Here is a 25,613-nt window from a genome sequence, read left to right as displayed (position 1 = left end):
AACAAGCACGTTGAGTTACGGAACAATGTTAATAATTAAAAAATCCTCCGGATTCTTTGAATTTTTCGTCCACATAAAAACTGCACTGAAGGTTTGTGTTTTCATCCACGTAATTTAGTTTGATGGGGAATTTGAAGGTATAATTTTAGTTAGATACTTAAAAATACACATGCTTCATCAATACTTATTTACTGAACTGTTAGCTTCATCATTAAAAATATCTGCGTTGAATTCTTTTTGCATTTTACTGCAATCAATTGTTTAACAGTCAGTTTATTATATATAGGAAGAGAATTGCGATCAGTAATCCGATGGATTCCCAAACGTCTTCGGCATTTCATTGTGTCTCGGTCTTTTTACTGAGTTTAATATGTAGTTTCATCAGTGCTTCACTGAGACGCGAGTACGTGATCTCATCACAAAATCACAAGATTTGGCTCATCGTATGGCTGTGCAAAAAGTTCCAACGCGTACACACAGCGAGTCGAAATAACATGTCAGAACAAAAATAAAACTACGATACACACGTGCTGCAAACAGCACACATTATCTGATATTCCATGAATGTCTAGTCGTCTAGTTATAATTAAATTTTTTTGCTACCTCTGCATTGTAATTAATTTCCGATTGAATTTAAAATTCAATTTTTGCGTGCCGCGTGTGCCCGCGCAATGAATTATTAAAACGAATTAAAATTCGAAGCGCGATGCGTTGCGAACCAAAGGGTTTTTGCGCGTATCGCAATATTAATTGATTATAACGCGCGTTTTGTTCCGGTCGGCAATCGAACGAAAAGTGATGAAAATATTCAATTACGTGTTAATATCGCAGACACGCTTCAACAATGCAGGAATTAGTTCTGTGATGCGAATCTTAAATCACCTGAAGAGCCGAGTAACTATAGCGCTACTTTCGCACACTGTTTTAACTACTCTAAAGAAAACAATTAACGATCCATGCCGTCGGAGTCTTCCTTGTGCCCGCATTAATGCTGAGTGTTTATAGAGAATTAATGATCGAGGTGGTGGCGATGGCGGCGCTGTCCCCGTTCCAACCCCGCTAATAAACACGCCAGTAAAAATACTCGCCGCGTACAAAAAGCGGAATAAAAAGCCGAAGACGTGCACTAAAAAGCGTCCAAATGTGCGTTCCGGCCGGTTGGGGGCGGCGGTCATTAAGAATTCATGCCGCTTAAGTGGTCCGCCATAATGTCCCTTCTCATCGTCGCAGAGGCTGCGGTGAGCCGCTAAGCGAGTCTTTATCTTAAGATTCCACTTGTAAATACCCAAACAAATTACTCTGTATACTAGCGACATCTATTGTTTAATAGTTGATATATTGCCATTTTAATAGCATACTGCTAAAAAATATTCTTTAGGGTGTAAAATCAAAACCTTTTTGGCGTTCTCCATAGATTTATTTCGAACTTTTTTCACAGTCGTTTTTCTTGTTCTTGAGACCCTTCGGCCTGCGTATTCCTTTATCTGAGAATTTTAATTTCGCCGTTTATCTATCCAACACAGAAACAGCCAGCCCGATATAGGATTCTCATTATTAAACAATGAACGAGCAGAGAAAGAATCGCGAAAAAGGCGAGGCGTTCCCAGTCGGGGGAACACAATTAAAATAGCAATTAACCGAACGGAGACAGCACTCGGAAGAGACGGTGCGGGGGCCAGCGGAGGATAAATGCGACGATCTTCCAGACATCAGATTAAAACGACGATGCGTTACTCGCATTGTACTCGACGCAACGTTTTTAACTCTTTCGCCGTCTTCGAAATCAATTTTTAATTAATTCCCTTGCAAATAATTACTTCTGCCGTCGAACTTTTACGGAATTCATTCTATCAGAAGAGTCTATGGATTTTATCAAACAATAACTACAGGAAACTTTGCAAATATTTATTGTCCGTCGAAGGGATGTTAATTTGTACACTTATATTCAACCAGCGTGCGTGATATTTAAAAAAGGGTGCCGAAAACATCCGTGGGGTGCAAAGTTTGTACAAGAAGTATTCATACCTTTAACGCGCAAGCAAAAGAAAAAGTTTACGACTCCCCGACGGTCGACGGAGACCCAGCCTGGGCAATTCGAAGATCCGAAAACTCGGAGACTATTAAAACGGACCATCGCAGACTCGCAACCCTTTCCATTCTCAACGCGAAGGGTGGTGCGAGAAAATAGAGATGCGGAACGTGCTCGGTGTAAATATTCTCGGCGTTTGATTCATACCAGCGTGGAGAACTTCTTCTTCATGAATAAAATCTACTTCGTTCATTGCTGAACACATTAAGTAAAACTTTTATTTTGCAGCCGTAAAAAATGTGGAGCGTAGTAAAGTTGTCGTTTTACGTGAGATTACTGCTCATTTTGATGGGGACTGTCTTGAGGATGGAGGAGTCTCGATTCTTGAGTTATGAGTACGCGCGTGGGAGGCGAATCAAAGACGCGCGCCGACTGCTCGAGAGGCAACCGAGCTCGACGAGGATATTGGTTTAAAATCGACGATTTTCCACGGCTCGCCGCACGCGAGCGCTGAAATAAAAGATCGTGTCGTAAAGTCGCAAATCGAAAATCGAAACGATTTCGAAGAAAACAATATTAAATATAAACTAATGTGATTGAGTTGAATCAACGCAATTTTCTGCTCAAGGATTTAAAATGCCTTCGTAGAATTTAATGAAGATTTCAACTATGTTAGATCATCATCATGCATGAGCGAACTATAATTCTTGAAATAAACTTGTTTGTGTTTTGTTTCGGTTTCGGTTTCCTCATGGGTTCTTCTCGTACGCTCGGCCGGCTGGTTTCTTCTCGGTGTTCTTTACACCCGAGCGCATTTGGCATTGTTGTTCGGCTGTTGGCGTAGTTCGTGCGGATGAAAGAGGAGTGCAAGTGAAGCACAACCATCGGCACGTCGCGCGTTTCTTGCCCACGAACTTCTTCTGCGTGCGTTTCTCATTCTTCTCGATGTTCTCGGTTCTTCGCGCCGAGTGCCAGCCATGTTTGTATCCGTCCGAGACTTGCTGGTTCTTCTGCTTTGCGCTTAGGACGCTTGGGTTGGGATCCAGTCGACGTCCACCCGGCCGTGGTAATAATCTGTGTGTGTTTTTATGACGGACAGGCCGAGTGGAACTAATGACTTTATTATTAAGTTTCTGCTCGCGTACTGTGAGCGAGTTCGGTTCTATTCACTCTCCTTGGGCACATTGCTTCAGTACCTTTGGATGCAAGTTGTTCTCTTTTAAAACTCAAGTGAAGAAATATTTTTAACTAGCTAGCAGATGATGAACGCCGTCTTTTTAATGAGATCGTCACGATTATTTTTTAAAAAGAAAAAAAGCTTCAGACGAAGTTTTCTTTGAGTATAAATATTTTACTTGTGGGTGTATTTTCTTGTCACTTGTTGCTTTACCATACAATAAGAAAGGATTTTTATCTCCACAAAAGAAATCCTAGACTATATTTTTTCAGAGTGTGAAAATGTGGCGAGTATCGACAAGTAAAGTCGAAAATCCAGGCTATCAAAACAGATATTTATGAGCCGTACGACCTAAACTAACAAAAAGCTGAAATCTTGAATCGGGAATCACTCCCAAGGCGCTTATCAAAAAAATAACACTGTTTAAAAGTTCTATTTTAACCTTTTTCTCCTTAAAGCCTGCGTAAATCCTCCAGCAAAAATTACCGGTGCGTTAAATTAACATTGTCCAAAAACTTGGTCTGGTCCAAAATTTTTGCTGAAGTATACGATTCGGGTCATTGCGCTAGTGAGCTTTTCATCGGCTGACCTTCAAAGGTCAACAAATGCCACGCCAATGCTAATCATAAGAGACCAGACATTAAGGTATACAAACTTAACAAAAGTCAAGTTCGACTCGGGCCCAAGATAAGATAAATTCCTGTTTGTACAACTCTTCTGGATCAAATATTGATTTCCGTCGGCGATAAACTATTTGCGCGTCTTCAATCAGAAGATTGCTTATCGGTGTCCGGGTAAAGACTTGTATAACAAGATAAGACCTCTTCACCCCTCGATATCGTGCTCGCCCCAACTCTTCAACTCCCCAACTAGCAGCATGGATCGCCACTTCTTCTACGTTTCAATACTAGGTGTTTACATTTTCAGGAAGAAATCTTTTTGTTGTTTTTTTCTTTTCCTGAGTTTAGAGCGTTGAAGAGGGTTACGTTAGAAAGTTTAATATGACAGACAGTTACATTCTTGATATCAAGCAGTTTACCCTATTTTGTTTCGCGTTTTTTCTGCTCTTATATTGCTCGGAATGTCAGTCGAGCGGAAAATGGAATTATCGAAATTGTTCGCCGGCCATATGTCTTTATTTCCGAGTCAGTGGAGGTCGGCGAAAATCCATCAGATCATCCAGTCCAACAAAGACCTAGAGCAAAAGGCGAGGGCAGCGAGTGGAAATGTTGAAGAGGCACAGCTAACAGCTAATATGAGAGATTGTAAAATTATAAAACTAGCTACATCCACAAACAAAGTAAAAAAAGAAGAAACTACTCATCTCGTCAGAAGACGTCTGAGATCACCCCTGGTTGGCTCTGTTTAGGAACTGATAGGAAAAGGGTCTTAATCACTTTTACGACTCATATTTCCTACACAATGCCAGTCCCCACGTACACAACTAGCAATAGCTCAGATAGACTAATCTAATTCCAATGCATTTTTCTTGATTCGAACTCGCCCTCACTCCCTAGAACTAGTATGGGAGTGTTCGAGATTTTCTTCGCTCCGTATATGAAGCGTTATTAAAGTATCAATCTTGTAGAAATAGAAAAGGTTGGGGAGTCTACTGAGTGGAAATAGTGTAGTATTGGGGTGAAACAAGGATAGTCACAACGAGAAGACTAATATGTTGCCGTCATTACAAAATGGTCATAGCTATTTTATTATAGAAGCCAATAAATGTCCGATGGTTGCGTGACGTGACCAGTTTCTGCCTTTGTGTGCCCTTTGTCCAAGGTGGATTACACATTTTTCATCTGAGTGATTTGATCAGAAGATTCATTACGTATTACATCATGATCAGATCAAATTCTCTAAAAAATATTTGTTTCGATTGATTTTACGTCGTTGTTTATAAAAATAATTAAAAATTTTAATAAATTGAAATTTTGATTGTCAGATTAGATTTTAAACTCGTAAATGTAATATGGATCCACATTCTGTAGAAGTATTGCAAAGGGTTGAGTGTTGAAGGTGAATATTTGTTTATGAAATTGATTTAGCGTTTTTTACTTTCAGTTTGTTTCATGCGCACCTTTGGTATTTTTTGCTTGACGCTTCGACACTTTTTTGTCGCGCGACCCTCGTGAATTTGTTTTCGGCAAGCCGAATTGAAAGCCTAAAAAATGTGATGGCACGTTGCGTCATTGTGTATCGGCGTTAATGATCGGTTAAGAGCACATTTTGTCCGCCGCTTTGTGTGCATTTGCATACGCATCGACAAATTAGGTGCGTTTGACTGTTCGAAGGGCGGGTTGGCAGTGCGTTATAAACATTGTGACGTGTCGCGGAAATAGACGTACTTGCGCACCCCTTCTGACTCAATTATCGCGCGCGCGCTCCCGAATGCGAATTGATTGCTTATTGCTCCGACAAGCACCCCATGCGCACCCCAATGCAAAGGGGTGCTGTCAGGTAAAATTTAAGTATTTTTTTAGAGTAATTTTTTTCAAGGGATGAAAATAATGGCATACGTTATCGTTGCGCTTTAATCGCAATCTTCAAACAATTTCACACCTATTTTCATCTAATATTAGGCTCTTCAGCCCCGTTACCGGTTTGCAGCGGAGGCGAAAGCTACCTGAGTGTCATTCGGCGGTTCTGCTTGGAGGCGGCTGGCGTATGAGGCGCGACGGTCTCGATGGTACTACCGCCCGCAGCGAAGCGTAGCCGAAGACTGCGCGAGCCGAGCGCATCTTGTCTTCGAGTCATCACGCATCGTCGATTTGCCGCCGCCGCGTGGTACTTCAGGTGGCGGCAACGGGCGCCCTGGTGAAAAACTACCAGTGAGCGCTTGATAAGCACCCACCGCGTCGCCGAGTTTATGGCGCATTAAGTCTCGCGAGCTGCACATTAACGGTTCAATTGTGCACATGATTAAAAAGGATTATAACTGATAAAAATTTATTTCACCCCTAACTTATACGAGTAAGCCTCTCACAGTACGCAAAGCTTTTCTTAAGCTGATTTACAGTGTAGTAAAAGAATTAATTACGTAATACTGTTAATCACATTTTTTATTCCAATATAAACATCAAATAGAAATATTTTTCAACCAAGATTTTAAATGTTAGTATGATGCGTCACACAGATGCGGTGAGTATAAGGAGGAAGGATTAGGAAACACCAAAAATTAATTTTTCAGCGCGTCCTTTCATACGCGTCGCCGAGGCGCGAGAATTGCGAATTGAGGACGTTGTAGTGCCCGCATCGGAGAGGTTTTTAAGTGAGAAAATCCACAGGGTGATCTTATACATCAAACAGAACAAGCGATGTGAATATTTTCTAGTCCTTGTAGACGTTCAAACACTTATACACTGTAGGGTGCCTTATGTCTATCACGCGTCTCGGCTTGGCTGAAATTTTCAGAGGACGTACACCTTATGACATACATACCAGTAATTACTCATGTCGTCTGGTGGCAAGCAGGCGGAAAAATGCACGCCGCTGTTCGTCCTAGATTTTTTGCTGGCGGAGGCGCCGGGAATAATTGTTCCTCGTGTGCAAGCGTCGTTCATTACAGCACACGGCGCGGGCGTACTGTGTACACAGGACACAACAGCGTCCTTCCATTATGACGGCGACGAGGAGCGCGCTTTAGAGTGTAACACCTTGCAGCTTTTTTAACACTTCACCAGGCGCATCATTGACTTTTCCATCAGGACATATCACCGACACCATCACACACACAGTCTAATCTTCACACACTAGTTAAAATTTTAAAAAATGTGAGGAAAAACGAGTTTTATGTGAGAATGGAAAATGGGAAATATTTTTGCGTGTTAATTTAAATTAGAATTTACTTAGCATTATTGGTTTATGGATAATTCTGTCTGAAAGTTTCCGTCTGTTTCGTGATCACAGGTCGTTTTCGCGCCAGGTGCAATTATGCTGAAGAAATTGCTTTAATTGCGAACAAACAAACCTCGACTTCGATTAAAAATCCGGGCGCGACGTCGCGCCGTCAATATTTACGCAGACACTCCTGGGGTTTGCGGCTGATTTCAAGATTTCAATTACTTTCGACTAATTTTCACAGAATTACTGACTACTTCAACGCACATTAATACTAATAAAATTACACGCCAGTAATTAAAAATTTTAATTTTAATTTATTTGTTTTCTGTTTAATGGATTTGTACTCAATCGTGATTTGCTCCATTTATTTGTCAGGGGTGTAATTGACATAATGGCTAAACGACTTAAATGTTTAAACATTCAACGGGATCGGCGTCAACGTGTCGTCGAAACAAAAGCGGTTTTTTGTCACCGAGCGTAGTCGCCGCGATTAATTAATGAGCCGTAATTACACCCGGGCTCTTCTTGCACCATCTCACTCACTTGTTTGTGAGCAATGGTGGGATGTGGTCTCTGTTTTGCACACAGGCGTGTTTGCATTCGTCTGCACCGAGAGGGATGTTTGGACGCATGTATGACAAGTCTATTATGATTAATTAATGCGTCAGCGAGGGTTGCGTCGTATGTGAATGTGTGCGTGTGCGGAAGGCTAAAAGCTTCCGCGGTTCAAAGTCGTGTGTGCGACTGACGCGCAATATTATTTGAAGATCTCATTAGCCGAATGTGAGCGCACGCTGCACATTAAACGACGAGATGATTATTGTCACCGAATGAGGCTGATTTACCCTTGTATAAAGCCACACAAAGAGAGGAAACATAAAACAATTTGAAATGTATTGATTTTATTTTTCTGCGGCAACTACTAGTGTCATCTATTGGAAATTTTTCGTATTGAATAATTCGCCATTTTAATAGCTGGAATTTTAGTTGGTATTAAAAAGAAACTTTTACAGTCTGTTCGACCGCACTTTTCTCTCCGCCCTGAAAACTCGCGCCGCTTGCGCATAAATCTCTGCGCTTGAAAGTGGTGATTAAAAAACTTGCGGCCGATCGTAAATCACGAGCGCGCACAAAAAAAAGCGCGCACATCGCGTGGAAGAATAAGAGTTTCCGAATATTTTCCGACCAAACGGATTTGCTTTTTTTATATAGAGCCAGGAGGGAGCTGCGCACGAGTGTTCGATGTAGTCAGACGCGCGCGCGAAACTTCCGGAATCAATTACGAGTTTTCAAAGAGAGATGATTAATTAGTGACAATCGCATGTTTTTCCCGCTGCCGAGATTAGGCATTTTTTAATTTCTCGCTACGTTGCGTCAATGCGCCACCCCGAAAGATATTAGTCGCTGGTTATGATTGATTGAAAAACGCCAATATTACATGGTTATTACATTTTGTCATAAAGCGTCTAAAAATACCCATTTAAGATATCTACCTATAGAATAATATAATGATCCATTTTGATTGTATAATCGAGGTTACTTAATATCGCCAATAATTATCCGATTATCACTTATTCATTCACGTGAACTTTTCCTGGTGGCCGTATTATAAATAAGTAGGTCGTTTCGCACGTGCATTTTTCAAAACTTGCCAATTTATTGAATATTTACTGTAACCACCTTTTGATGTTAACCTACGTTACGAACCTGTGGCAATGCAGATAGTGTTGAAGTAAGGTTAGGAAATTAGCATCGTTTGGATACCGTTGTTGGTTGCATGCTGGTCGTTTGTTCGCCGTTTGTAGTTTGGCGGCGCTGATCAATAAGCTCGTGTTAACTTGCATTAACGGCCGATAACGAGCAAGAAATGCGCCTTTGTAATTTGCCCGGTTTGTCGTTATCGACACCGGCGCGCGGTGAGCGCAAGACGACGCTGTGTGGATCGGTGTCGGTAAACTGTGTGTGAACTGGCCGAGATTATCCGGCCTCGCTCGGACTCCGAAATCCTTTGTTATTAAAGCCGGCGATACGAAGCGATATTGTAAAACAACATCCGACACTTGCAACGCTCAGCGCTCAAGCGAATTGCTTAATTAAGTATGGTGGTCGGCTGATAAAGAGCGCTAACACAAGATACAATGTAGGCCATACGGTTATTTAAAAATTTCTTGATTCAGTTTATACACACGTGATACTGTTAAAAAAGTGTTTTAAACTGAAAGTTTTTTAAGTGTATAACTTAAAATTAAACTAAAACTATAAAATCTCACACAAAAATGTTAAAAACCTAATTTAAACATGAAAGAACATGTATAAAACTATTAAATATAACTACTTTTACCTAGTTTAAAGTCTACAAGACGATGATACGCAAAACTTTCAAGCGAAACGAAAATCACTCAAGAATTTCGGGTATTAAAGCGCAAGCATGTGTGTGATGTGCGTTTGCGTTTATTTTTTTTTGCTTTATCTTTAATTCTTTTAGAATTCTTTTTAAATTCTTCTTCTTCGTCGTCCACAGTCGAGATTCGATGCCTGCCTCCTGCCATATGCACCTTTTTCGAAGCAGTGTCCAGCTTGCTCGGTTGTTCACCGGAATGTTTAAAAATACTTTGCGGAAGATATTGGTTTCTCCTGCTGGAAATGCATCGGGCGTGCGCGGTGCCGCGACGCGCCACGCTCGAGTACACTTTATATTATTAAATACAATAAGCGGCAAGCGGCGAACGTGTAGTACCTACTCGTATGCTTATGTTTTCCGGGCATGGTGCATGTTTATTTTCGTAGATAAATCGCGATGCAAACCGAGTCGCGCATGACTGCACAATGTTCAACTGCAAGCCAGCCATTCGAGCTATTCGAACGCCAACAACACAGCGACGGCAAACTTTCGCAGTCACGACTTTGATTTTCAATAGAATTTAAGGATTTGCCTCATTTTACACGTACTTGTTTAGGAATATAGAAAATAATAACTTGCTGCGCACATAAATACGAGTAGTTTTATTTTAAATCTGTAAATATTGATCCAAGCTGCTATAGTAAAACGGAAAATAAGTTTAGATTTGTTTGTAAAAACTTTGCAAAATGTTTCAAATAACTTTTTTTTAACAAAAATTTTATTTTTATTTAATCTTTAATGGACAAAAGTTGAACCCACAAGAAATAATAATTTTGCATCTGTCATTGAGACGAATGTGTTTTTGAGTTTAAGAATTTGATGGAGTTTTCGAAGCAGAAGTAGTCCCAAAGCCTGAGTCGAATTTCCTTGCATTATCTAGGCTTGCACTTCAACGCTCTTACAATCAAGCCTTGCACTTAGGAGGCGCTGCACTCTGACGTGTAATGGAGAAGTCTTGTACGTTGCCGAACGACGAAATGTCCCCGTTATAATGGAATTCATTTCCATATAAATACACCCGAATCTATTTCAACATATATAAAACACCCACACCTAATATTGTTTTTCATTTGGTTTTGCCAAATTAAATTTTTAGCTAGGTATTTGATTCGAGCTATCACTTTGAAGGTGGTGTTAGTAGACGTGAAGCACAAACTTTTGACGCTAAATGGGCGACGGACGCTTGATGGACACGTAAACGTTGAATTATTAAAACAACCGCATCGTTTTGCGTCCAGGATTGCCAGGAATTGCGCTCGCAGCGGACTGGAGAGGTCGAGCACTTAAAATTTTATAATTCGTGCTCATAACTCGCTTTGAAATGCATTTCCCTCGACTAATGTGCGCTTAGTTATGAGCATTTAACTCAATTACAATACCAGCTAAAAGTTTTCCTGCATGCGAGTTGGAATTATACAAATTAATTAAAAATTATTTAAAATTTTGAGAAATAACTTAACAATTTTTTTTTTAGTTGCGTTTGATTAAGTATTGCGGGGATGATTTTTTGGAACTAACATTACGATGACATTATGACAGCATTACTCTAATCCGCTGAGACTTGTCTCGAGTTACTCGCCTTGAAATAATATGTAAATTGCTGAAAATTCGCTTTGTGTCCTCCGCAAGTCGTGGGGTAGAGGTGAAGGTGCGGGGGTGGCGGTGTGCTCGTTTCATCATCGCCGGCGGCGGCGACACGTCGAACACAATCGCTGCGAAGGTAGACGCCTTTGATGCCGCCGGCCCCGCCACAACCCTCCTCTTCACCCCCAGCGCCTCTTTGGTGTAAATTTCGGGATTGATTCAAAGTTAATTCACTTTCGTGCGCCGAGCGCGGAACCTCTCAAAGCGGTGTGGTGCTGTGGTCAAACGAAAACTTTATACAGTATGCCATCCGAAGTATTTACTCAACAAAATGTTATTTCAAGGATACCAGACTACACACACTGTATATTCACAATCCAAAAATATGTAAATGAGTGCAACATATTTCCACTCAACTGTACTGCAAAAAAAATTGGGTCCAGAGCTTAAAAGGAGGAAATTTTTGTTGAGGGGGATGGAAATGCACGGAATCGACCAGGATGTTTCCAGGATAAGGTCGGTTGACGCATGATTTATACATTTCTTCGCGCGCAGCTAATGCTGAAAAATATGTTTGGAAAATGCGAAATCGTGCACACGTGTAATGCCTCCACGTGTGTGTTAGGATAGCTTCGTCCTTGCATAGCACAGGAGCTTCTTTTCCAGCCAGAAGTTATTTTAATATACATAAATCAAGGATTGTCGTCACGTTCTCGATTAAAAGTTGCCGGCCGTCTTTGCCGTACCCGTAAAACCGCCAGGATGAAAACATGGTAGAGATGGATTCGTCAGGATTGCTGGGGATAAGAGATTCACTTTGGATGTTTGCTAGTTTGTTAGTTTTATATTTTTTGAACTGATTTTTATTGGTTTTCCAACCATGTTGTAAAAGTTTTAGAGAACTAATAAAATTTAATGTTATTTATGTTTACTGCGAAATAAAAAAGTAAATTAACAAACTAGAGAGTCAAAGCTCACGCGATTTAAAATGTAATATCAGGAATATCTGAAAGAATCAGCTGTTGTGGTTCCCTCGCATGATATAAGTAGATAAAAACGACTCGCAAGCCAAGAGGTTAAGACTACTGAAAATGGCTTCTAGCAGACGATGCAAAGGTGGAGCAAAACACCCGCATGCATAATTTGTTTCCAAAACAGCCAAACTAGCAAAAAAAAACAAAAGATATCAACGACACGAAATGGAAATATAAACACTTTTGTGTTTATTTTTGAGGTGGCTTTACAGCAAGAAGTCTAGGCTTTGCATCTTATCAGGTATTCCACACTCATTTAAGATATTTCGTGTTCCCAAGGTGGGAATTTGCAAAAATTAAACCAGAATCCTACTTTGAAATAGAGAAAATTTCGTCTACCATAACAAAACTACAAAAAAGGCGAAAAATAAAATAAATGAAACAAAAGAGATGAAGAAAATAAAATATGCAGTAATATCATTTCGACGTGTTCATCACACTCCTCAACAACCCACAGACACGTGACACCCTCTAATGATTCTTGTTCTATGTTAAATTTCCATTTTTTTCGTATCGAATATTTCAGTTGTAATTCCATATATAAACTCTGCTCCCTTCTTCTTGATGTCTGGCCCTGTTTCAATGCTTCCCCAAAATTGCAGAAATGAGTTTGTGTGCGTTCCGATGCAGCCCGCAGGCGGAGGTTATAAATATGTACAACTATTTCAATTTCGCTTTTGAATTAATTTTTCCCAAGGGAGAGTTGCAGGCGAGCGTTTAGCGATTCTCTTTTCCTCTGGTGGGTTCGAATATATATACGGACAAATATTGAATAGTTCGCTACAAGATAAAATCATCATCCGAGTCTAGTCATGTAATCATTCAAATAACTTTAGGAAGGGTGGAAACAAAGCGATATTAATTTTTATTTCCGATTTGTTGAGTTTTTGAACAAAATATTGAAATTACTTCTATGCAATTTCCTAATACATTACTGTTTTTCTAATAATTGAAGTTTGTTTCAGGTACGTTAATAATTTCAATTCGTTGATGATAGATGGCGTTATAGGTGAGTAAGTATAACCTCACATTTTTAGTAGTCTTATGTTAAAATTTATTTAAATATTTCATCATTGAGTTTCTAACACCTGGTATTCCCCGCTAGATTCTAGCTGAGCGAGAGCCCTCGAGCGTTCGAAAAGTTTTTAATATATTCGACGCTCGCGCGGCGCTCTGGATTTTATTATCAATTAAGAGGGATTCATAAAATATGAAATTTTATATGCTCGCGCACGCACCGCTAGTGCCGTGGAAACTTTTCTTCGATTCGCGTTGCGCTCATCTCATCACTCGGTTATCCCTGTCGGAGCGTGGAAATCCAGAAACGGAATCCTTGAGCGCTGCGTTGCTCCTTGCTCTGAAAGGCAAACGGAACGAGACGTCGAAAGTCTTCAGACAAGTCTGACTGCGACTATTATTTGCTTTGTATTAATTCGCTATTTCATAATAAATGAACGCGAAGCGCTGAAGTGGAAACGGGTTTCTTGTGAGTTGAATAGCGCGTGCGTGATTTCGTATTTAAATTGACGATGATTGTGCGAGCAAATCAAAGCGACATAGCGCAAATAAAGCGATAATTTGGCAGACTCGAAGTCGGCAAAGCAAATTATGATGACATGCCCGCAGATTCACTGATGTGTTACGTCAAGTCTGAAAATTGAAATATCAAAATTAGACTCAAGAATAAAAATTATTTCATAACATAAACGCAGTGTATAGTGTGTTAAAGATATAAAAAAATCATGTTGTGTAGCACTCATTCGTGCGTGCACCACTGATTTAGTCCTTCCCACACATTTTTTCCTCGGTTCCCACAATCTTGGTCCTGGAAATCGTCGAAATTCAATCCGAGTCTCGAAAAAATTGTTTCCTGCTTTTTCCTTCGGTTTACTCGGCAGGGGCATTTCGACGACAGGCCGATTAGCCCGGATGTTACTATGCGAGGGTCCAGCTCGGACTTGGGGTCAGTCGCAGTTGTCCTTGACAAGAATATATACACAATATCCTCTCGGCAAGCTCTCCAAAATGCTCGCGGTGGAGCAGACGGAAAGACTCGGCGGGTTTTTAGACGTCCGAAAGTCCGAGAGACCGAAGGTATTAATTGCTCGACGGGTCGTTGACAACTTAACTAATGACCCCAGCTCACGACCATACCAAACCGACGAAAGCGCACGACTTAGAGCTCTCAACTGTATTTATTTTGGAATTTATCACGGCGGTTGCATAAAAAACTTTGGTATTCATATACAACAACTAAATTCAGTTTATTAAAGTCAAACTTTCGTTTAATAAAACTTATTCAAAATGATCGGAAGGCTATAAATCCACGCCATTCATCGAATGTACAATACACGTGTGCGATTCGTAAATTCCACACATGTTTAAAGCGCTCCCAGCAGGAATGCATCATGTAACGTGCATATTTTATAATCGTATATCATATTTATATATTTTATACATAATGTTATATTACTATTACTTAATGTTACTGCTTATATTAAATTCCAATCGGAATTCAATTTAATAAAACACAATTTATCAAAAACGATATTAAAATTGCACTTTTAATATTTATATTAATATTTATTTTTTCACAATTATTAACATTACTGGATAATTACTGGAATATTACTAAAACTGATTTTATCCAGTTTTTGGGCAGCTTTCTAAAAAAGAATTGCCATAATCTGAGTTAGTAGATTTCTGACAGTTATGATACTAATCGCACGTTTTCATATTTACGAGTCTCCTAATTAAACCACCTCTCCCTAAAGTCGACGAACAAATCCCAGCGAAAAGTTTTTCTTTTTCTTCTTTCGCTGCAAATAAAATTTATCGTCGAGCAATGATTGCTTAATATTGTTTTAGCTTTATGTGTTACGAGAAAAAATGGAAAGCAATCAAAGTTTAGCGGTGTTGCTGTTTTTGTTTGGTAACTTAAACTTTATTCCCTAATTGCGAAAATGATTTAATGCGTGCCCAGAGGGTAACGTATGTGTAACGCACCCTCGAGCAGGGGCAAAATAAAGAAACGAAATCGAAGTGATTTTATTGCCTGCGTTGGCAAAATTCCAATCACGTTTTCCGATTTTATTATTGTTACGTTTAACTTATACTTATAGTAAAAATATTTGAATTATAAAATTTAATCAGTTTTTAAATTTTCTTTGACTTGTAACTTTTGCTTTGTTCGTTTTTTGTCCTTTATGTTTTCGTTTAGCTTTTTCTACTTTGCGAAGAATAACTCGCGTTGGCGTCGAGCACATTGCGCACTATCAGATTTATTAAACCTTATTCTTTCATCCTCTACAGTATGTCGCAAACAAAATCATTCTAGCCAACACTAGGGCAATTCCGATTTTAAAGCCAGCTCCTTTCTTCCTTTTGGCCGGTATAAATTTAATTCTTTTTTACTTTGGGACGAAAGCAGCAAACGCAAAGAAAGACGCTCTTTGTTATCGGATAAAGTATGAGGGGAAATAATTAACGCCACACATAAGGCCGGCAAGCCTCGACGCCGAGTTTTTCAATTACTTTATTCTCTTTTCTGTCGCCCACCTTGCCGCCGCGGCGTAACAGCCACTTCTTTCGTTTCTTTTCGACTCCGGCGGCGGTGGAGGCAGCATCGGGCTCGTTAGAACATTCACTTTCAGGCCGTTCTTTTCTTCCTTTCTTTCTTTCTTCTCCTGAATGCGTTCGCAGATAGATTCACTTCCAGAAAGGAGTTATTCGCGATGCGCGCGATTCTCGCACGTCACGTAAATAGATTTATTTAATTTACTTTTGTCGCGCGCCTTCTTTTTTGCTTTTCAATCTTCTTTTACAAGCGCTTTTAATAGAAATCGCGTTTTGATCTGCAGAATTACGTAAATTATACGTTAAACTAACTAAATACGAGCAGTTATAGTACTTGAATAATAAGCACTCTCCATTAATCAAGACTCAAATAAGAAAAAAACGTGGGAATTAATATTTAGCTGTTATTAACTTAACTGCTGTTAAGTAGCCTAACAAAGAAATTTTATTAAGCATCACCAACGTGGACATATTGACTTTGTTGGACATTATTTCAATAATAGTATGTCGTGCTCGGCCGCCATTACACGCGGCGATTATGTTATAATTACTAGCGATGCCTAAATAAATTGACTCGTCTGAGCGGCACGCATCGAGGCTAACAAGCTCATCGAAGGTTTCGTGACTGTCGGCATGTCGTTAGTTTTTAATTAGGGTTATATCAAAATGTACTTAGTAATAACACGTTTACCGAAAGACGAACAAAGAACAAACAAAGACATTGTACAACATGGCCGTCAGAGTACTTACAGCGCCACCTGTATGAGTATAACGAAAAAGTAAACATATTTGATTTATCTAGTATTGTATGGAATAAAATTATGTAAATTGATCTGAACGTATATTGATTGGGGATGTATTCGCACTTTAGACGCATTTACCACCCCTAAATTCCATACTCGAGGACAATGAGTGATTATTCGCTAACGACTCATCTTCGCGCGCATCACGTAACTATGTACGCATCACCAACACGAAATTACCCTTCGGCATTCATATCACCAGAGTTTCAACTCCCGACAGGAGCGGCGTTCACGACCACATGACCACATATTGAATATTCAGAATATTCATCGCGAGCATCGCATCCTGTGTATGCAAATATGCATGTAACAATAATATTGCAATAAACATGGTTATGACAAAATTCAAAATAAATGAACGAAATTATGATCAAAATTTAAATTGATGGCAGATATGAACTGCATATCAAAGTTCATAGCGATGTGTATTTTTTAGCTAAAAAGCGGTCGTGTTTGGTCGAATGGACTGTGTACAGTGTGCACAAGGATTGTTTACGCGCACATCCCGTGAATATTAATATAAATATGAATAATTAAAGAGGAATATCATTTGAAGGCAGCTCGAGCGTAAGTAATTACCTATTGAATATTGAATATTATTGCGCCAGCGCCCCCCAGCACGATGCCAATGATATCGATACCCATGGAATTTAATTTCTGCGGTGGCCGGCGCAATTGTTGCGAGACGAGCAAACAAACAAAGCGAAACAAACAAAAATTAAAAACTTCCAGGTGCGCGCACTTGATTGCAAAATTAACAAAATCACAATCATGGAAAAAATTAACAAATGCAACAGATTAATTAAATTGCTTTATTTGCTTATAATATAAGAAAATATTTATGGCCACTAAGAAAGTCTACAATGTTTAATTATATCTGAATTGTTATTAAATATTTTTCTACTATAATTTTTTATGTTTTTTTTTTTTCAAATAATTTTATGTTACAATCCAAGAGCAGAAAAAAGCATTTTCTCTCTCTGAATATTAAATAATTTTGTAAACATATTGCTAACAATGTATATTAATAATGATGGTGACATAATGCATAATAAATAACTAATTATTGTGCATTTCAATTGATATTAATCAAGTGAATATATTCATAATCAAATTTTGCGGATTATAGCGAAATCATTGAAACGTAATTTGATTTCGAATGCGCATTATGCTCGTATAGAAAATTTTATTACTAGTATTGTAGCGCATTTTATCAGCGGTTCGCTTTGTGCATCGGTATCACATTTTGATTAACATATTAGCGGACTCACAAAGTTGCTGCTGGCGGCTGCAAAGCTAGGATTAGTGCGTGTGCGGTGGGCGATTTATCGATGATAATTGAATCATTAATTCATTTATTATTCATTACGGGCGCTTATTTTGTATATAAATATAAATATAAATTATTATGTTTTGTGCGTGTCGTAAGCGATAATCCACGATTTACCAGGTCGCAATCGTAATTGAAAGCAAATACACGTGCTCGACACGTATGCAACCCGTGTGTAGTATGTGACCAGCATATCTGCGTGTTTCAATTGTTTCGTTGCATTTAAATGTGCATAAAATGAAGCGCGATAACTTTACGCCGCAGTTGAATCAACAAAGTTGACAAGCGAGCGCGTGTGTGGCGCATATTTGGTTGCATAAGCAGCAGGCGTAGCCGGTAGCTGCTAGACGACGTTTTATCAAAAGCGCAATTAATCAACAACAACCATAATACACCGGTTATTAGGAAAAACCAACTTGCAACCTGTGTGTGCTTGTGCGAGAAATGTTGAGCAGTATCATGGCCAACGCATTCGTGTCGACTGTTGGGGGAGTTCAACAACGTTATAATTAAACGATTTTCATGATGGAATCGTCGCTTGCGTTGCGGCGGTATGGGGCGGTTCGCATCGCATTCGTCCTGACAGAAGTCATTATTTCTGGTTACTTCTTGTTCTTTGCACTCGCGCGTTATTTTTACGTTTCGATTACGCGCGGCATGCAACACACATCGTCCTTTTCCTTCCGTCGTCATTTGGGGGCGGCAGCAGGCGGCGGTGGTGTACCTAGTGCGTGCAGACCGAACGGCAGACATGCTCACAATTATATTTCATACAATACGTCATAAAAACCAGCATGTTGAAACCTACTCTTTGATATACAACCGTTTTGATCGCAGACACATTGTATATATTTGCTGTGTTTTTTGTTTCTAGTTAAAAACATACACAACACATTTCACTATCTAAAGCATCCTGTAGAACTCCTTGTTATTCCGATAGGCGGCGTGTTTGTCATTATTTTCAGCGCGCACGCAAACACATTGTATGACAAGGAGTGTAGTCGCGTTTTTTCCAGGCGGTTTTTCAGTGCAGTCACGCATGCATTTCCATTAGTAATTACTTTTATTTGTTTTCGATGCCGTGCGTAGATATACACACACGTAATTTTGTTTGGCGATAAAAGTTCCTAATAACCGGTAGCGGTGGTTCGAGAATCGGCTAATTATCTCCACACTTGTGTTGAAATAATAATAGAAAAACTTTTAAGTCATTATCACCCACGATAAGTTTTTCCAGGGAAAACAATTATATATGATCCTAATCTACAAATATTTTTATAACTAATGTTTGACTTGGCGTACAAGCATCGAACACTATAAATATTTTGTCAATAGCTCTTGGATTTAATTAGATTTCCAAAACACGCCATAAATGATTCCGTTACGCGGTAGTCGGAAATAAAGTTTTTCTTATGCACACTTAATATTTGAGTATAAAACTCGAAACATAATCAAAACCCTCTTGTCTTAAGTTTTACGCGCGCCAGACGAGGCCGCTATTACCGTCATTTTCCGGCACACAATAGACTGACATAATGATTTCCTTCGAAGTTTTCAACTTTACGCTTTCTTCGCGCCGAAACTGGCGTCAAATTGAAATTGTTATTGAAGTTCATTGAAAATCCTTTCTGTCGCTTCCTGGAAAGGCTTGTAAAGGCCTGCACCAAACAGAATGAGCACCAAAAGTTACAAGCATAATTATTGCCAAAGAACCACTTTGTTCTCTATTAATTTTTTACATGCCAAATGTAAAAAAATGAAAATAAGAAAAATACGTTTTTTACTTAACGCAAAAATTTGAAGATAAAATTATATCGCATAAATTAATGGTGAAAAACGAAAAATGACATATTATAGTGTTGAAATTGAATGTCAGTCATAAAATTAAATTCGTTTTATTTTTCATTGAATAGCAATAAAACGGAATTAAAAACATCGTATACAAAACGTGTACACACACCGCACATGCACATTCGTGTCGATTACAAACATGGAGTAAAGTAAATGCAGCCAAAGTTAAGTTAACTTTAGTTAAGTCAAGACAACCGGCGGGTATTTTATGTCGAAAGTCGAAATTCCAGCGGAAACTTATAAAACGTCTCACTTTATAGCCGCCACTCGAAACACAGGTACTAACGAAGCGCAAGTTACCATAAGTAACTATAAGTAAATGTAAGCAGGCGCAAGCGTATATAACTTAACTTTAGTTCAGAATGCGTGTGCCGCAGGTGAGTTGAAGCTGTAAAAGCTGCAGGAGAGCTGATAATTACGCACGCATTTAAGTGCCACAACGATGTTATTAGAATTATTTTATTCTGTTTAAAAACGTAATTTTTGCTTTTTAAGGAAACTTTGAAATTAGTGAATAAAAAATTGACGCTGTGATTTTTATTATTTAATTTTCATGCTTCGTATTTATCTTCTTCTAGTGCAAATATTTCGAAAATTTAAGTTAACGTTGAGTTCATCTCCGCGTTTTCCCAGACCCACGGTGTATAATTAATAAAGTTACACTAGTTATACATAGCGCGAAACGAGCACATAAACTTAAATATAGAAGATATAGCCGTGAAGTGCCGTCTATGAGTATAACTAAAACATCGTTTAGGAAAGTTACTAGGAACAGGTGAGATATATACAGCTATAAACGTGCCAAAAATATGAATTCCGATAGTTTTCAAGTCATCACAATATTCACGATAAACTGTTTCACATTAAAATTTACATTTCAATCGTTGGGGAAGTTTGAGTTCAAACATTTGGTATATTTGTGAGACAAATTGAATTATTAAAATAATAGTAATGGTACTCGTTAAATTTAATAAGACGACGCAGCGAACTTCCACAAAGTAGGTAATTTAATAGCGTTTGATGCTATCTATTTAGTGTCTGAACATATAAAACTTGCGCACTTAAAACTACAACAAAAATTTACTCACCACAAAACCACGTTACTCACATAAAACCTGATAAAACGAAACACGTAGTTTTATGAAATTATGAAAATGTATATATTATTTATTAATAAGCGTAAAGTCAAAGTATTGTATTAGATTTCATGATCGAACTGTGATCGTCCTTAATACTGGGCATAACCGTGCTTATTTCAATAAAAACCAAAGTTAAGCCACGTATATGACTCAACTTCCTCCACCTTTATTAACAGTATTCACATGTCTTCGCGCGCGGCTAGTGCGTGCGTGGAACACGCGCGAGTACAACTTCCCCCACCACACTTTGAGGGTAGTTCGCGGGCATAAAGGGCGATCGCGGTGCGCACGCAGTGCTCAGTCGTGCCTGAGTCGTCTTGCTGTCCAGTCGCAGGTTTGCATTCTTTCTACACTCTTCGCAAACGTTTTTGACGGATGTGTCCTTTTGTCACAGCAGGCAAACTTGCATATGGTTCGATAGTATATAATCTATTCCTATGAGTTTTAAATAATATTTTACATATAATCTAGTTGTAACAAGCAAATTGCTTCGGATGTCAAAGACATCTCAACAGCTAGAAACTGCTGAGACGCTAGACATGACGGAAACGTAATCGTAAACTGAATTATGCAAATCGGCTCGAAGTGTTGCAGGCACTGCGCCGTTTTAATGTTTTAATGTTTCAGCGCGTTACAGAACGAACGCCTTATGATGCTTTAGGATCGGGCTGAAGTATAACTTAATTTCTTGACATCAGTCTAGTTATATTACGTCGAATATTCTAGGAATACTTATTTCTAAAAATACAAGTATAATATATTATTTAAAGATGTTGAATATTCAAAAATATTGTCTGAAGATATTGTCTGAGAATCGTTTATTTTTGTAATTAGCAGGTTCTTACGTTTAGAGAGTTACTGTTAAATGGAAAAATAGCAAACAACTTCTGACTTCAATAAGCACTCAGAATAGAATGCATTACTACCGTTAACGTGATGTGTAATTGCAATGCAATTACACATGCTATGCAAGAAATTCCAGCTTAATTTAGGCGCATGCGCAAAATTTCATTTTAGCACAAAGAATGAAAAAACTTCAATACACTGAAAGTTAAATTGATGAAAAAAAAATTGATGATAAAATAATGAATATTATGTACGACTTGGCCGTCCGTATATAAGGTACCACTTTTTGTATCTAAAAACCGTGGAAAAACTGGCGCTTTATAGGTGGAAGTAGAAAAAATTGTTTATTGCCATTTTTATTCTTTATTGTTAAGTAATATCCACTAATATATAGACCTATGTTTTATTTACTTCTAGTCTTTAAATAGATTTTATAATTCTACCGTTGTTTGCTTGATTTCTTCCCTTCAATGCGTTCTCCACCTAAAAAAATTTGCTCCACAAAAATACCAGATATTCGTCTCGAAAAACATAACTTGTTATCATTCACTTTTTTTGCAAAGACTTCGATTGTAATAGCCATCGATTTGCCATGACCCATGAAAAGTCGGCAAATGTCGCCGTCTCCGATTCGAGCTGATTCAGAAATTACGTCCGTAATCGCGGCAATAGGAATCGAATGTTATGAAAGTGAAAAAACTAAGCCCTCCGGCAAAAACCGGAAAATAAAAAAGACGAAGAAGACGGATAGAAAAGAGCTGAATGGATGCGAATGAAGGACGAAGGGTGAAGCGGGAATACGGGAATCGTAACGGAAAGTGACCCCAAAGTCACTGCGTGCACTCGTAAAGCGCGCCGAAATAAATTGAAAAATATTCTAGTTATGGTTATGACATTCATTCGCGCCGAACGCAAATATTTTTATTCTATAAATATTAAATCTCAAATAAATCTGCTTACATTTTGCGTTGTGAATTTGCAAGAAATCATTGATAAAAACTCAGAAAAACATGAAATAACCCGTCTATAACAACCTAAACTAGTACAAAGTTGTGAGTTGTTGAAATTATATCTTGAATTGCTAGTTTTTAATTAAAAATCTGCAACAAATCGAAAATTAAATAATTCCAGGAACTATCAACTGTTCACCGCAAATAATAACACAAAACTAGAATTATTAATAGATTTTTGAGTGGCGTTCAAAAGATTAAAGTTTCAAGCGGACCGCAGGCTGGCAGACGCGCATCGTGCAGCAGGAATGCATGTGTGTGAAGTGCACCGTGCAGAGTTCCTGCTGCCCGCATCAGGCTACGGCTGTGAACTCGACATTCTAGCGCTGGTGCGCAGCACGCCGCGCGGCGCCTTCTCCCAACTCTCCGGCAAGTTGAACCAAACGCGACACGACGCCGCGCGAAGCGAGTCAGTTCGGCACGGAGCGTCGCGCGTCCAAGTGCGTCCCACGCGCTTGTGTCTCCTAGTCGCGCATCTACGCCACTCGCAAACACGCGGTTCGCGCAATAATGCGGTTTCTCTGAAACATAACACACGATATACTCGTGTGAAATCCGTATGTGAGGACTATCCGGTATTAACGGTTGTATTTTACGTTTATTTTGGATTTTTCATCGACCTAAAGGGATTGTTGTGATACCAAACCAAAAACAAGTGAATGTTTTATTAGAAAATATATACAGAAATTAAGTGGAACGTGGTTTTGGTGTGGTTGTTGTTGTTGTTTGGTGACGATTTATTTGGATATTGCCGTGCGAAGACGATGATGGAAGCGGCGAACACGTGCAGCACGTGCGTACTCCTGCTGGCTGGCTGCATCTTGCTGCTTGCCGCCGCCGGCCCAGCACACGCTGACTTTGAGAACAGTTGGACGATGTATATGGAGCAGCCGTGTTGTTCCGGTAATGGGAATCATCACGTTAGACATCACAGAGGTAAAGACTAAAAATATTAACATATTTGATAAATTCCCAATTGCATTCTTAACGCTATTGTGAATAATAAACAGACCAAAACAGCAATGCACAACCGCGTGTAAGAATGTTTTGTGCGATAAACAAAACCAAAGTTTACCTTGGCCGCTAAGATAAATAACATAATATTTACACAAACCGACCAAGAAGAAATAATTGGAACACGTGTGCAGACCGCTGTACAATAGAAATTATAAAGTTGAATAACTTTCAACACTAACAAATTATTATGGTTAAAATTGATTTTTAAAATTATTACTATGTTGTATTTTTCGTTTTTGATTAATGAAAGCTTTGCTTTGAATTACAAGAGTTGCGAGTCACTCCCCTTATTAAAATGCGTTTATACACGTCTATATCTATTCTGATGAACGCTACGCGTCCAGAGATGTCACCACAAGCGCCACCAGTGCTGCGGCATACTCGACGCTTTATAATTAACATTTTGATTAATGGCCGCACGTGTCGACGACAACGGAGACAACATTTTATCACGTTTTAACGTTTTATAATTATGATCATCAAAAAATGAGTTTTGTTCGGAATCCATTTTCGGTTAATAACTAAGCATCATTCAACATCGGTACACATTTACACATTATATTATTGTATTATATTATATTAGCGGAGAATTATATGACCGCAACATTGTCGAGGTGATTTATGGCGTCGTAAAAATGCGACCGCATTGCGCCGAATGAGCGGCAAGCCCTGGCAGTTAATTGGGTTGCTTATAAATGCATTTTCCAGTAGTGCCAACCAACTTCCCGGTAGACTCACTGTCAACCATATTACGATAATGACTCATCCGCGGACGCAAGTGAAAATGCGAAGAAAATTGATATAAATTCATGCAACAAACGTGCTTGCTTTAAACTTCTTGTATCCTTGATGAATAGTAACTTTGATAAAGTAACTGTACGCGGTGCGACGTTTCTGAGTTCGCAGTTTCTAGCGAGTCCGCATTGGTTAATTAAAACTAATTAGTTCATTAGTTCGACTCGCAATAACGCGTAACATGTATGCCGCATACAAGCAATGGCGGATTCTTTCTCAGCGTGGATTAATAGACACAATGTGTAATCGAGTGTAATGTTTGTGTAATTTTAGCGCTTCTCTTACACGAGAACAAAACACAAAACAAACAAAGCGAAAACTTGTTTTATTTATTTTCGTATGCTTGTATTTGAACAGATGAAACACATGGCGTAGTATAAATTTTACAGTTTTATGCTGCATACGAAAAGATTTGCGTTTAAATTTTCTGTCGCACAAGATGCACATCAAATGTCGTCTATTTTTTGTTTGTTTTGATGTTTATTCTCTGCATATTCGCATTTCTTTAGATATCTCACGCTTGGCTCTATGGGTGTGTGGATGTGTGTGTTGTTTTTGGATCGAATGTGATGTTGGCCGACGTCGTTGACGCTCGATTTTATTCGCGTTTGTCAACTCTGGCGCGAAAGTTCGCAACACGATGACAATTTCAATTTCGTTTCCCGCGACGCTCTCGTGTGACATGTGAATGAAAACTGACGGAAAAGTGAAGAAGTGTTTTCATATGTTCTACGACGTGTTTGGGAATAATAAAGAAATCGACCGTTTTGCTAGAGTTGCCATTTTCGTCTACGTTGCATAAAATTTTATTGTTTAATAAAATAAAATCAAGAAGGAAAATTTGAAAAATTCAGTTTTACAGTATTATGTGCATATAAAGATTACAGCCTTGGAACGAAGCTTGTTAAACGGCTGACTGAAAACCTTAACAGAATATTGTTTAATTTCACCATTTTTCCTCACTTTCATCGCAGGTTTTTGTATTATTTTCTTCTGGGCGTGTTTCCATCTCGCTTCACTGCATAGCGACGTTTAAGTTTAAACCTCTATAAAGGTTTGTCGCCGCGTATGCATGTGGGCATTGTGTTTTAGCGCGCCGAATGCAATTATAAACGACGTCGCTGCCATCGCCGCCACGCGACGACGAAAAGGAACGGGCGACTTTTACGAGCGCACCG

The 25,613-nt window shown here is 38.9% G+C and overlaps 1 protein-coding gene across 2 annotated transcripts in view; it reads left to right on the top strand.

Moving 5' to 3' along the window:
• Sema2a (Semaphorin 2a) overlaps positions 1-25,613 on the top strand; it is a 205,556-nt gene that overhangs the window by 94,472 nt on the left and 85,471 nt on the right. Inside the window, exon 1 of one of the 2 annotated variants that reach the window (XM_065314775.1) lies at positions 23,026-23,559. The exons of the other annotated variant lie outside the window; for it this stretch is intronic. Coding sequence (XP_065170847.1) covers positions 23,388-23,559 — 172 coding nt within the window. The 5' untranslated portion in view covers positions 23,026-23,387. Of the gene's footprint in view, positions 1-23,025; positions 23,560-25,613 lie in introns of those variants that run through there. 2 annotated transcript variants of the gene reach the window in all.

Source organism: Atheta coriaria, unplaced genomic scaffold, assembly GCF_025399875.1.
Source record: "Atheta coriaria isolate IRGN ID8LTWV9N9 unplaced genomic scaffold, Caltech_Dcor_3.1 hic_scaffold_10_pilon, whole genome shotgun sequence".
Classification (NCBI taxonomy): domain Eukaryota; kingdom Metazoa; phylum Arthropoda; class Insecta; order Coleoptera; family Staphylinidae; genus Dalotia; species Dalotia coriaria.
Note: the sequence above shows the minus strand (reverse complement) of the source record. Positions and strands in the feature narration are given on the sequence as shown.